At 31.8% G+C, this 13,922-nt stretch overlaps 1 protein-coding gene across 1 annotated transcript in view; it reads right to left on the bottom strand.

The window, feature by feature from the left end:
* Positions 1-375: 375 nt before the first annotated feature.
* Positions 376-13,922, bottom strand: part of ARL5B (ADP ribosylation factor like GTPase 5B) — a 48,948-nt gene continuing 35,401 nt past the window's right edge. Inside the window, exons 4-6 of the mRNA XM_007504902.3 lie at positions 10,615-10,698; positions 8,996-9,147; positions 376-6,895 (exon numbers count right to left, since the gene is read on the bottom strand). Of these exons, the coding sequence (XP_007504964.1) occupies positions 6,847-6,895; positions 8,996-9,147; positions 10,615-10,698 (285 nt within the window). The 3' untranslated portion in view covers positions 376-6,846. The remainder of the gene's footprint in view (positions 6,896-8,995; positions 9,148-10,614; positions 10,699-13,922) is intronic.

Here is a 13,922-nt window from a genome sequence, read left to right on the forward strand (position 1 = left end):
CAAATAATTTGTTTTAAAAGATGGAATGGGGGGTGAGGAGGGGAAAGCAGCTGAGCATGAATACTCCATAGTAAGAATCTGAAGAGGGTTGCACTAAGTCACAGAGTTTCCCAAAATACATAGGTTCTGCTGATTCTAATGTGATAACAAGACCTTCCCTAGCCACCATGCCATTAAGAATGCAGCTACAAATGGAAGTTGGAATGTTCTGGGAGAATTTGAAAAAACCTCAAGGAAACTAATATAAGTTCCTACACTCTATTACACTATCAAGTCTAAGAAAATCTGTTGCACTTTTAATAGGTGTTTACAGAGGCATTTAAATATTTCTTAGTTTTTTTCATCAATGAAAGAAACCAACACACTGACACTTGATATTGAAAAAGTAATTATTTATTATGACAAAAATAAACTGTTGACTGAAACACATGAATAGTACATGATATTGCACTGTGATTGCAAAGAAGCTAAAACCTGTTTGAAAAAAGATGGGGCATTCCAGAGCAAACAGCATCCCTTTAGTTGGATAAGTAGTCATGCAAACAACCCACTAAAACATAACAGCAGAAAGGAAAACCATCGTCCTTCACTAGGACAGAATCCTGCCATACCTCCACAACCAAAGCTTCTCCCTTAAGGGAATGCAGTTGCTGAATTTTTCATCCACATTTTGCTATTTCATAAATATGGAGAAAAATGCTCCTTAAACCAGAATACATACTTTGAGTATGTTATTCCAGTCGTGGTAATATATTTGCATTGAATCATTCACATGCTCTTAATTCCCATTATGAATAATGGCACATATCAATGAGTTAGCTGGTTGGGGTCAAGGGCAGAGTCTGTTGTTGTGGAACATTTTTATTATTTTTCTTTGTGTGTGCAAAATTAAGTGGCCCACAGAGGGATCCAAACCATGACTTTGGCCTCATTAGCACCATTTTTCTAACCAACTGAGCTGATCAGAAGAGACTATATATAGTTTTTAGAGAAATCTGATGCTTAGTGGATGACAACTGTTTACTTTTAAATCTTGAGAAATGTATACAAATATAAAACATAAATATTTGAAATGGTTTTACATTCTAAGGCAAAAAGCAAGCTGTACACAGAGCCTGCTGTCCCCACTTTAACTCTAAAAGCACCCATTTATGTCAAGATGGCAATGTGCAAATATAATCATTACATCAAACCTAATTGGAATAAATGTTGGGACAAGGCTATCTTTGCTTTATGTATAGTTCTGAAGAAAAAAAAAAGCTCCATGAAATACTTTTACAATGAAAATTTTATCTTTACTACAGAAGCTTAAAAATCATAGCCATAATTGTTATCCTTTGAATGAAATAGCAGCAGTTAAATATTTTTATCAAATAAAAACCTCAGTCACTGCACCTGTGCTGAACAGTTTACTCCAAGAGAACATAACAGGGGAATTTGTATTTCCTGCATTTAAGGGTAGCTATAGATAAATTAAATAATATTTTAAAACTCAAATAAATGAGCTTTATACGAAGGGAGACAAACTGATACTTATTTGACACCTCCTCACAAACACAGGAGAAAACACATTATAACACGAAATGAACCAAGCTTTATAATTTGTCCTTTCCTTGAAATCAGTTCACTCAGTTTACTAAATATCACAAGCACTTGCTATATCTAAAATTGACCCATATGTAAACTTTGCTACTTGCACACACAAATTTTTTAATGGTGTGCTCTCTTAATTTAAAAGTCATACTGTTTCAAATATAGTTTAAAAAATAAACATCACAAAATTCACATCATGATATGCCACAACTTGATTAAAGCACCACCTGGTGATTAATGAGGTAAATTTACAATTCAAAATTCTACAGGATCATACAATAAAAATTCTTGCAACTTCCATTCGCCCCCAAAACATATGTTCTATTTCAAAAGATTAGCAGAGAACATTGCTCGGTCTACTTTTATTGGAAAAGCATGTAGCCTCATGGTGTGACTGTTGCTAAACCTTTAAACAGTTGCTTTTTGCTGCCATGTTGCCATGCAGAAAAAGACTGTTTAGGATTACTTTGTCTTGAAGTAAAAGATTGTGCTTCTCAGTAATGTTAACTGCCACAAAAGATGGTAATGCATTACTTCCATGAACAAAATTTTCCATCACACCACTGATCCTTCTATGAATGTATCCACCTTACTTCCTCTGCATTCAGTTTAAAAATATCCTTGCTAACATAATTTTATCTGAGTTTCTGGATACATCTTTAAATCTCTCAAATATCTATTTAGCATTTGATACCTTGCTTAGGCAGTTGTTTCAAATTCAGCTTACCTTTATTTTTACTTTGGATATTTTAACAGTTGTGATTATTTTCTTCAGTCTGGCCCTGTGTAACTAATTCATAGTCCTGAGTGCTCCAAGAGAACAATATTATCTTTGGAAATGTTAGAGGCTTTAAACTAGCAGGCAAGTATAAAATGGGGCAAGCCTAACCTGGCTAAAGGAACAGTCTTCATAACAATAGAGACAAAAGGGATGCCATGAGGAAAACTTCTAAATATGAAATATAATCAACTTAAGACTTATAATTCCAAATTTAAAATGCTGGTGTTACACCTATACTAAAGTTCTTATGAGCTGGTAAAAGTCAAACAAAATGGCATTTGGGGTTAGCAGCCACACCAAAGCCCCAGTTGTACCACTTGCACTCCAGAAAAGGAAACACTCAAGAAAAGTTAAATTTCCATACAGTAATAGCAAATATTGCTGCTTTATAAACAGTTTTGAAATACTTTTAAATGATATGATGATGATGATTTTGTTCAGCTGAGACAAAAATCACAGGCATGCGCCCTATACAGCAAATATCATTTGAATATTTCATGTTTGCTTCATCTACTACTGACAAATTCCAAATGAGAGAACAAGACAGGCAGAGAAGCTAGTTGTATTTCATGTAACAATTTTTTCACATCAATATCTAATCTTAAAATGTCTGTATCCTAAAGTGAACTTGCAAATATTCTTGTCTCGGAGAACATTTTAAAGGGCACTTTAAAAGTGGGAAAAAATTAAGGCTAAAATTTGAACATTTCTAGATGTACTGTGCAACTCAAGCTTCATGTAGTTACACTTCAAAAAGTAAATGCCAATAAATGTAACTACTCATAGGCACAAGCCCAGTTTCTCTACCACACACACACACACACACACGTCACATAGTCAAGAGTTAGATGAGAGCTCCAGGTCAAAACACATCAAATGTACTTCTAAAAACATTCAAAAAATGCCTAGAAATCACCACCAGTGACACATTTGTATACTTCGCATTAGGAAGGATACTCATTTTAAAAGATTAGAACTCACTAAAATTTCCATGTATATTCACAAAAGTTTTTATTGTTCCCATCATTAGTCTGAAGAGCCTAAAGATATTTTATACAAGGCTCTGTTTCCATAGGAAACAAACCATTTTCTCTTTTCATTACAGATGCAGAAAAAAAATATTATGTTAAACTAAAAGGCTATGAGCCAAAGTCATTGTTGTCAAAATACTTTCAGTAATGTAGTGGGACTTTCAGTAATGTTTACAGGAGACCAGTAAACTTTGATTCTCACAAGAGTATTCAATGCATAGGAAAACCATTCTCAATAATCTTAATTTCTAAAAAAATGACTGTAAAAAGAAAAATAATTTTACACTAGTCACTATCAATTCAAGAAGTCAAAATTATCATAGAGATATTTTAAAGTATTTTAAATTTGACTATAAAAGAAGTTACATTTTAGAATGCAAAATATTTCCTTTGATTACAAAGGGATCAATTCTAATTTTCCATCAGACTGGTAGTTAATTGCTAAAAGACTTCTTATATAACCTTCCTTTATTAGGAATTTTGGGTTTTAAGATAGAAAATATGACTTTAAAAAACAACAACATCCCTACCCATTCTTCAAATGTATAGGGCAGGAATCTTAAGTATCATTTACAACACCACAAATCAAAGATCAAGAGTTTATTTCTTCATTCTCTACCTGAAAACAAAACAATTAAACTAATACTATTAGCTTTCATCGAATCTGTGAGACCCTCAATCCCTCTTCTACTGCTTATAATAAGTGTCATTAGAGTAATACAGGAAGAGTACTATAGGGAGGTAAAATCAGTTCGTTTATTACAATAATGGGAATTATGCTAACTGCAAGAAAAAAATTGTCCTTTGCTTGCCCAACCTCCAAAAAAAATGTTGGTCATCATTTTAAAACGTTTTTCTTTAAAAATATAATTTGACTAAAATATGAATCAAGGCACTAAGCAATTATAAAGACCCATCTTTCCTATTTAAAATAGTTCATCATAAAATGCTAAAGACAAAGGATGAACTACAATGAATGATACATTTACTATACTTTTGTGCCAAAACATTCTCTTGGAGTAAAGGAAATCTTAATGTTATGCTGTGAGATAAAATATATAATTTCAATTTTAAGATACTTTAAAACTTTTTGAATGGATTTCAGAGTTGAACTTTTGCCAAAGGTTGGCAAAGAATCTCAACAGAATTGTCGCTTTCAATGCCACAGCCAGATGAAACAATTCCCAGTCCCAAACATGACATTTTAAAATAGAATTTAGAAAATAAAAGATATATTGTATTCATTTTAATGAGAACTTTGTATGGGCAGGAGTTCACTAAAATGTAACAAGCTATTTTAAACTTTTTAATGTAATGTTGATAAATTAATTTTTTAAATCTTACATTTTGACAGAATGAAGCCTGTCAATCATCTCTTAGGCAATAATTATACCAATTTTTCATTGAAGAATAAATGTAGGAGTATTTAATATAAAGTTTTTTTAACTTCTTTTCCTACTGTTTACTTAAAGATAAATAGTGTAACCAAAGCAGAAAATAACTTCAGGCATGGTGTGCTTTTGCTGAAATGGTATTTACAATTTTACCCCAAAAGCATGCATATCAATTTGTTTGCTTTTCCTTCCCTCTTATGGTTTTTATTATGCTAAAAACCATCTTTCCCCCTATACTAAAAACAAAACTCTAAGAAAAAAGTTCAAAACACAAATTAGAAAACTAGATATTAGAGGAAAATAAAAATTGATACCTAAAGGGTGAAAACCATTACCTTGAACATTTTCAGTCCTGGCAGATGCAGTGACCAATTGGAAATCAATAAAGCATTGCTAAAATACAGTTTAAGTACAATAAAACCATGGCAACTAAAAAACATTAAAAAAAGATAATCAATTTAAATATTCAAAGAGGATTTTAAATTTAAGAGATCAGTTGTGAGTAACCATTTTAATATTCTTAAGAATACTGAATTGTTTTTTACCCAAATAAATTAAATACTGATGAATTAAAGTGGTGTTCTTTAATATAAGTCTGCATTTTGGCCTTTTTTACTTGAGCAAAAATAACTTACTTGAAAAAGATAACATTGAAGTTACAGGATGTTTCCCCTCCAAACAACATTTGGTGTCATTTTCAAAATAGGTGCCTATTTCGCAAAACTTCATTTTTATCACTCCTTAATTAATAAGACAACTGATGGGTTGTTATTTTCTTTTTTTAAGCAGAAGGTGATTAATAAGTGTTATATGAACTGTGAATCTAAAAGCAATGTGATGAACACTAGCATTAATTTCAGCAGCTGCCTGGAATTTGGATACTAGAAAGTAAGGCTTTCGAATATGAAGGCCAACTACCTATATGGTAATTGTTTCAAACCTATTTTAATAAAAACTTCAAAACAGGTTTTTTAAAAGCCACATACTTTCCATGTAATGTACTTACTGCTGGTGGTAGAAATATTATTGTAGACATATACACTTTATATATGATCAATTGTGAAATGGCCTATTTATTCACTTAGGCTTCAATATTGCCCAGATTACAGAACGTAAGAGCTGTGATGTTCCTTGTACATAAAACACTTGAAAATTTTGCTATTTATATGGCTGTCTCTGATAAGAAAACATTTAAGTATTTGTTAATTTAGTGCTGGTATAATTTCATGACTTCCTATATAAAAGTATACTAATTATTGTGGCATTTATAAATAAAATGTCAGGCAGAGCTGCCAAACTTTATTGAACCCTCACTCTCAAATAATCTTGCATCCTGATTCAGTTTTTTGGCCAACTGTATATACCCCTTCCCAAAGTCATACAAATAGAAAATTCATCATAATTCTACAGGCCAATAACAAGGAATTTTCATGAAACTTTAAAAAGCCATACTAAGAATTAAACAAATTCTTCTATGACATGCATTGACATGAGGACCGTTACCCATTTATGAGTAAACTGTCACAGTCAGGATTCCACATATCCCTAAAATGTTTTTCGTCAGGTTAAAATTCTGTGCACAGATGGATTATATAGAAAAGGAGATAATCTTCATACCCAAAGAACTCTGCACACAGTAGTCTGTGTTTCTAGTGCTCTTCCAGATCAACATTTGCCTAAAAATTAATAAATGAAAAAAACTGGGCATGTTAGACTCAGATAAATAGTATGTTTTCGATATTGCAGGAAGTATAAAACATTATGGCAAATGTTTCTGGCAAGGCCATCCTTGAATGCATTAGGATAAGTAGTCAGGAGAACTTTGTTGCTGAAACACAGACACATTATGTTCATCCAACTGAGGATTAGTGCATTTTAAAAATGTTAAGAAAAATCTTATGTTCCAGTTCAGCTGCACTTGATTCAAGTGTTGCTCATAGAGGTTTGTGTTGTTATAAATTAAACATGCCGCTGCCTTAGCAGTCAAAAGTACCAGGAAATATGTTCGTGTCCACAGAATAAATAGAAGCAGTCCTTGAGCGAAAAGTTAGCTCACACCAATTCGGGAGGTCATCCATTCTAGACCTTGGCATAACCTGAAAACAATCAGAGATAATAATGCAACTACTTTGAAAAAGAAAATTTTTTACTTAAAAATTGGGCACTGATTTTTAAAAATCATTTTTGGCCAATATTGATACTATAGACGTATTAGAAAATTTTGTCATTTCATATATAAGAAATATTAAAAAGAGAAAGAATATCAAAGTTAAAAATTCATTTCAACAAAATCATATGATTTTATTATTTCAACTTGGTGAGAAATGTCCTTCAGTTTTAATCACATAAATAGAAAATATAATAGCTCAAGCTTTCAAAATCTAATGAATAGTTTCCTCAACAAATTTAACCAATAGCATACAGGAAGGTCAGCTGTGCTAGCTCAGAAACTGGTCTAAGATTTAGCTATTCAACTACAAATCATTTAACCTAAGTCTTAGTTCAAGCTATTAATCTTATTAATGTCTTTATTATCTATAGTAATCTATAATAATTCTTATATCTATAGAAATATCTTATATCTAAAGTAATTCAGTAAAATCTATAGTAATTATATAGTATCATCTATAGTAGCTATAGTAATATTATCTATAGTAAAGTATAACAACAATACCTACCATTTATATATTACTTTAAGGTTTGTAAAGAATCTTACATGTTATCTTATCTAATTCTCACAACAACCTTGTGTGGCACGTGCTATTATTCCCCATGAGGAAACTGAGGCTAAGGAAGGTAAGGGATGAGTCCAGAGTAAAAAAGCTATTATCTGAAGTGAGATTTAAACTCAAGTCTCCCTGCCTCCAAGTCTAGTGCTTTTACTCAGAGTAATACCCACTGCCTCTGAACAACATTTAAGACCATAAAGTTCAAAACATGCATAGATCCACATTGGTAGACTAATTCTGGGCCTCACCAAAAATAAACAAAAAACAAAAAAAAAAACAAGGAAAGATGTACATATAAATGGTAGCCTAAGAGATTTAGTAATGACTATATAGCATGGAGCTTAACTAAAACTCAGGAGGTCCTCCGTGCCTTTCCAATTCCAGTTTGAAAGAAATGAGCTTATTATTACTTTGTGAAGCTGACATGGCTTCCCTTGGGGTCAGTGGGCTAGAAAGGTTTTGAAACTGCCTGTTCTATTCCATACCTTCAGACTTACTTTGGACAACCTACACTATCAAGCATAGTAGGTCCCTGTGGAAGGAGGATGAGGCACTGTAATTATGAACATAATGTGAAGACTGATAACATTATTATTATTATTCCTCTATCCTAAAGTCAGTTTTAATGAATATACAAACCAGAAGATTTTAGAACTAGAAGGATGTTAGAGATCATCTAATTCAATCCTTTCATCTTGCAGATGAGAAAATAAATGCCCAGACAGGAACCAAGTCATACTGACAGAAGCAGAACTTCTACTCAGTGTTCTGTTCACACTAGGCTTTCTCTATCCAAGTTTATCCCAAATAAACAGACTTACACAGTAAGTCATACTGTTCCTCCTCCCTAAGAAACTGTTTCAAGAATATAGTATAAAGTGGATCTGAAAGAATGACAAAGCATGCTCAATCTTGGGTTATATTCAGCCTGAAGAATCCATAGGAAACCACATTGATAGGACATCCTCTCCCCTATTCTTTTCCAGAATAGAAATGATACAAATTCTAACCTATAACTTACATATTAAGAGGTTAACAAGTCAGTTGACTTTTCTTAGTCTTGGTCTCTTGATGTGTAAAATGGGATTAAAAATACCTAAGTAGGTACATACATATAAATTATTAATAAAATACTGATCTAGCATGATATTCTTATTATTTATTTAAGAATATTTCAGACAACTGACAAGGTAATACAAAGTATTAGCTATATGGATGATAACTGTTTAAAACCTGCTTTAGTAATAATCTAAAAATAGATTTTTTTAAAAAGATGGAAGTACTTATGGCAAGAATTACCAAAAACACCCTCATCCAATTTTACTTAATGCAAATATTTGAGAGAGACTATAATCTGTACACAAAGATAAATAAGATCAAAGGAGAAACATTTGAAATGAAATTTTAAAGAGAAATAAGAAATTAAGACAGTAGCATAATCTAGTCAGGTCAGGCAGTAATGCTTACCCTTCTCCTGTTAAAGCACAGCAAGACTGAATATGCCATGGATGGTCCTTAATAGAACTAAGGGTGAGGTATTTAGAAATTTCAGCTGCCGTCATACACCCCTTCATGTCTTGCTTATTTGCAAAGATGAGAACAGCAGCCTTCCGTAAATCCTACAATAAATATATTTATTATCTTTTAAAGTAATTATTGAGAAAGTATAAGGACTAAAATGAAATATGATAAATATTTATTAGGCATCTATGTGTGCAGAGTACTGTGCAAAAGACCAAGAAAAAGATAAAACAATATGCAATCTTTTCATTAATAATGAATTTATGCTATTTTGAAATGATCATGTAATCACATTTAATTTTTTTAATTATCATATCTTAAATAAGTTTTGCCAAGCCTCATTTTAAAGATGCTCTGAATTAATAATGGACAGATAATCCATTTTGCACATGATGCTTCTTTCAATGTGTTCGAATTTCAAGAAAACATAACAGTAATTCTATTCCAATGGAATTAATATTCTACTCAATGTACAGTGAAATATTTAGCTAATTCTTTTGAAGAATTTTGTGAAAAAATCATTTCAAAAGATAGTTCTTTATAGAGAGCACACAATTCTGGTTTTAATTAGATATCTTGAATTATTGATTTACTTAAAAAGAACTGCATAGGCAGCAACTAGGTGGCTCAGGGAACTAAGAAGCCAGCCCTAGACATGGGAGGTTCTGGGTTCAAATGTGGTCTCATACACTTCCTAGCTATGTGACTTAATCACTTAGCCCCCAATTTCTACCCTATACCACTCTTCTGCATTAAAATCAATATAAAGGATTGATTCTAAGGCAGACGGTAAGGGGGTTTAAAAAAAAAAGTAAAAAAACTATAACCTGTATTTCATTGTGCACACATATTGATTAAAAAAAAAAAAGATTAACTTGTAGAGGCAAAATTAAATTCTTAACTCTAAAGCAGAAAATCTTCTGTGGCATCAAATATACTTATAACATTTTTTTATAACAAAATAAAAACTTCAAGATTTATCAACTTCATCAATGTGAGTAACCAGTATCACCAAAGTAGATTATAACTCATCTAATGTCTTAAGCAGACTATCTTCACATGCTATCACAGCCAAAAATGTTCATCATCTGTTGGTCAACATTCTGGAATTAGATTCTCTAAACTTAGCTAGTTTGGTCTTCAGACAAAAAAACGGTCTATTCCTGGGTTATTAGGATTTGTAGGGACTTTCAATGTAATGATATTATCAATAATCTTTGAGAAGTCTGGGTCTTATCAAGGGCAGCATGTAGTACTGGAAAAGAAGGACATTAATAAAGGAACATATGAAAGGTCGATCAAAAAAATAAAAATCCATTTGTTGGCTATCTATAAATTAACCTCTTTTTGTAATTTTAAACCATTTATTTATTTGTTTGTTTGTTTGTTTGTTTGTTTCTTAGCTGGTCGCAATAATTCATCAGTTATTTTTAGGGGCATAGTTACCAAACAAAATCACATCATGCTAACTTTGCCTATGAAGTAAAATCAATGTAAAAAGACAATGCTCTATATGCACCATTTAACTGAGGTCATTTAAAAACAAATAAAATTTTACTATTTACCTCATGAGCCAGCATTCTATATAGCTCTTCTCTAGTAATAGCCAGTCGTTCTCTGTCAATGCTATCAACAACTAGAATGATGAACTAGAAAGAAATTAAAATTTTATCACTTAAATAACATGACAAATATGATTAAAAGTCATGAAAAAAATATAACCACTAGCATTTTTCCTTGTATTTAAACAAAAAGCTAGCAAAAGCTACCAATGGGTTTAAATTCAATAAGATCCTCGATCCACTTTACAAAGTAACACTAAGGCTTTAGGAATTGAACTACTTTTCAACAGTGTGATCTTATGCATTCAGAGACAAATATATCTGATAGCTACATTATTATTTGTAAAACTCAAGGTCAGAACTGAATATATAAACAACTTCTCAAAATCCACTCTCAAATGACAAAAAATATTTCCATACAAGATGCCACTATTTCTAAAGTTATTGTCTATTAGCCTTATTACAAAAGATTACTTAGAATTTATAAAATAAACTTAAATATTCAATTTTTAAAAAAATAACTTGAGAAAATGTATTTATATGACTTTCCTTCAGGTTTATTATACTATAAATAACACAAGTGATGAGATTTTCTTGTTCAATTCCATTGTATTTCATTGTATTCCAAAATATTGAAATTTTCTTCTTTGATCTTATGTCATATCTCTATCAGATGATAGTAGATAAATCCTACCAATTTTCTTCTTTCTAAAACTGTCAACATTATTGGATTTCAATTTTGAGATAATGTTTTATATAACATTTGTATTTTCAAGACATTATCAAACAAACCGAAAAAAATGGTAAAGTTCCAAGAAGACACATGCGTTAATGCATACAACGTAAGTATAATTAGTTTTCCAATAAAGAATAGTATAATTATTTAATGTACCTAATAAGTCACAGGGCTTCTGTATGGAAAATAGTCAATAAAGACTATATAGCACCATATAAATGTGAGCTATTATTATAATCCTTTTTTCCTTGCTTCCTCACATTAGGCAATCCCCCTACCAAGGCAGATCAAATATTCTGCAATCACCTTACAGTGTTATCTGGAACACAGATTAAATGTCTTCCTCAAAGATCACAAAGCCAGTACATATTAAAGGCAGGGATGGAACCCAGACCTTCTTGACACTGAAGTTAATTCTCTTATCTATTAGGTTATACTATCTCAATGCCACTACTATTCTTTCCTAAATACCAAAGAAAAAGACAAAGATTTGAGAAACTCCTAAGAAGAGATGAAGATGAAAGACAAAGAACCCAGCTGAAAACAGCAATTGACAAGAAGAGGAAAAAGCTTAGTAAAACAAAAATTAAGGAAATTGGTAATGAATGTTAAAGTGTTTAAGAGAACTAATGAAATGAGGAGAGTAAGAAATCCATGAGCAATGTGATTGTCTCAACAATCGTATGAAGTAGAGATTCCAGGTATTATCATCCATGTTATTGTTGAGGATATTAAGGTTCAGACACGTTAAAAGCATTTGCTTACTGTCACACAACTAATTAAGTGTCAAGGACAGCATCTGAAGCCAGGTTTCTTAGTCCAGGACTCTTTGCCTTTTACTATATTCCAACATAAACAAGGAAGATTTCAAAGATGAGGTAGGTCTTATATTAAGACATTCAAGAATGGGAAGGATTTTTTAGGTGTAGAAAAAGAAGAATACTGTTCTTTGAAACTGAAAGCACATGAGAAAGAATTAGGCTAGACAACCAAAGGAAAAGGTTATTAGAGAAGACTTTGAAAGGAATTTAAATCTGATACGGTAAGTAATAGAGAACCACTAGAGGTTCTTAAAGAAGAGTAATGAGGAAAATGATGTTGTAGGAAGATGGCAGCTATATGGATAGTCACAAGATAGAAAGCAGGCGAGAAAAGGATATAATATAAAAATACCTACTCAAAAAACCTAAACTTTTAGTTGTGCTACTAAAAAATTTTGTGATTTGAGAAAGTCAATTACCCTTCTCTACCTCACTTTCCTCATCAATGTAATGTGGGAGCTAAAGCAAATAATCTCTAAGGGACCTTCCAATTCTAACATCCCTTGAATCTAAGAACCAGAAGGCAAATGCGTAGTAATTTTTGAATGAGAACAAGAAGAATGGGAAAAAATGAGAATTAAATCTGAGAAGAAATGAGCAGGAATAAGGATATTTGGTGCCTGAACGGGAATGAGAGGCAACAGAGAAGATAGAGTTAAAAATAACTTAATAAATCATATCAAAAATCCTTCAAATGATAAAATTAGCCATTGTTATTGCTATTATTCAAGGCAATTATTACAATAACAGACAAACTGAGGCACTGGATGACATATAAAAGTAAAAGAGGAAAGGCAAACAAACAAGTCTTATAGAAAGTACTTAGTGACTACTGAAAGCACTAGTAACTAATAAACTCATGGGCATAAAGATGTTGTATATAATGTTAATGTGTTGGCAATAAAGGTCAAGATTCTGTGTTGGAAAGAATTAACTTTAATATTCTCGACATCTGTAGACATATATTACCCACTTAAAAAGCCTTCTTTGACAGGAGTTGACATAGTAACATACAAACTCAGTGTCTGAAAGCTGAATATACACTATATTCAAATCTTTCAGAGCTTCAGCAATTTCAAAAATTACTCTTTGAAATGCTTTGTTTGCTTTCTTAACTCTACAGTGATCAGCTGTAGTCAACTTTGACCTATTCCTCAAAGGCACCTTTATTGTGTTCTCTTCCCAGCTGGAGATACTTTTGTGTTCTAGATAAAAGCACCAGCTGCTGAGCTTTTTAAATAGTGTTATATTACAAAAACTTTTGTTCTTCTCTAACTCTCTTTACAACATCTGCCAGTGTGTCAGAATTTTGCTTGGTAGTAGGAATAGAAATTAAGCCACCCCATAGCTAAGGCTTTTGCTCAATTTGAATATATATACATTTTGTAGTAAAAGCATGTATTGTTACGATCAAAATTAATTCTACACAGGCTTGGCATAAAAAAGGGAACATTATCAAACTAATATAAATACTCATGACTTCACTTTGAAAGAGGATCTCTGGCTACATTTCCTTCTTTATAGGAAAATTCTATGGATAACAATAATGTAGTACTACCCCAAGTGCTAACCAACTTCTCCACCTAATAAAATTCTAATCTTACTATAAATGAACCACATGGAATACTTCTTTTAAAAAAAAATGGAATACTCAACTCAATAATTCTTCATAAACTCAAATCTTAACAAGTACAACCTTGAAAGAAACAAAGGTAAGCACTAGCAATTGGCAAAATCAACCTCTTAAATATAAA

Source organism: Monodelphis domestica, chromosome 5, assembly GCF_027887165.1.
Source record: "Monodelphis domestica isolate mMonDom1 chromosome 5, mMonDom1.pri, whole genome shotgun sequence".
NCBI classification, from domain to species: Eukaryota; Metazoa; Chordata; class Mammalia; order Didelphimorphia; family Didelphidae; genus Monodelphis; species Monodelphis domestica.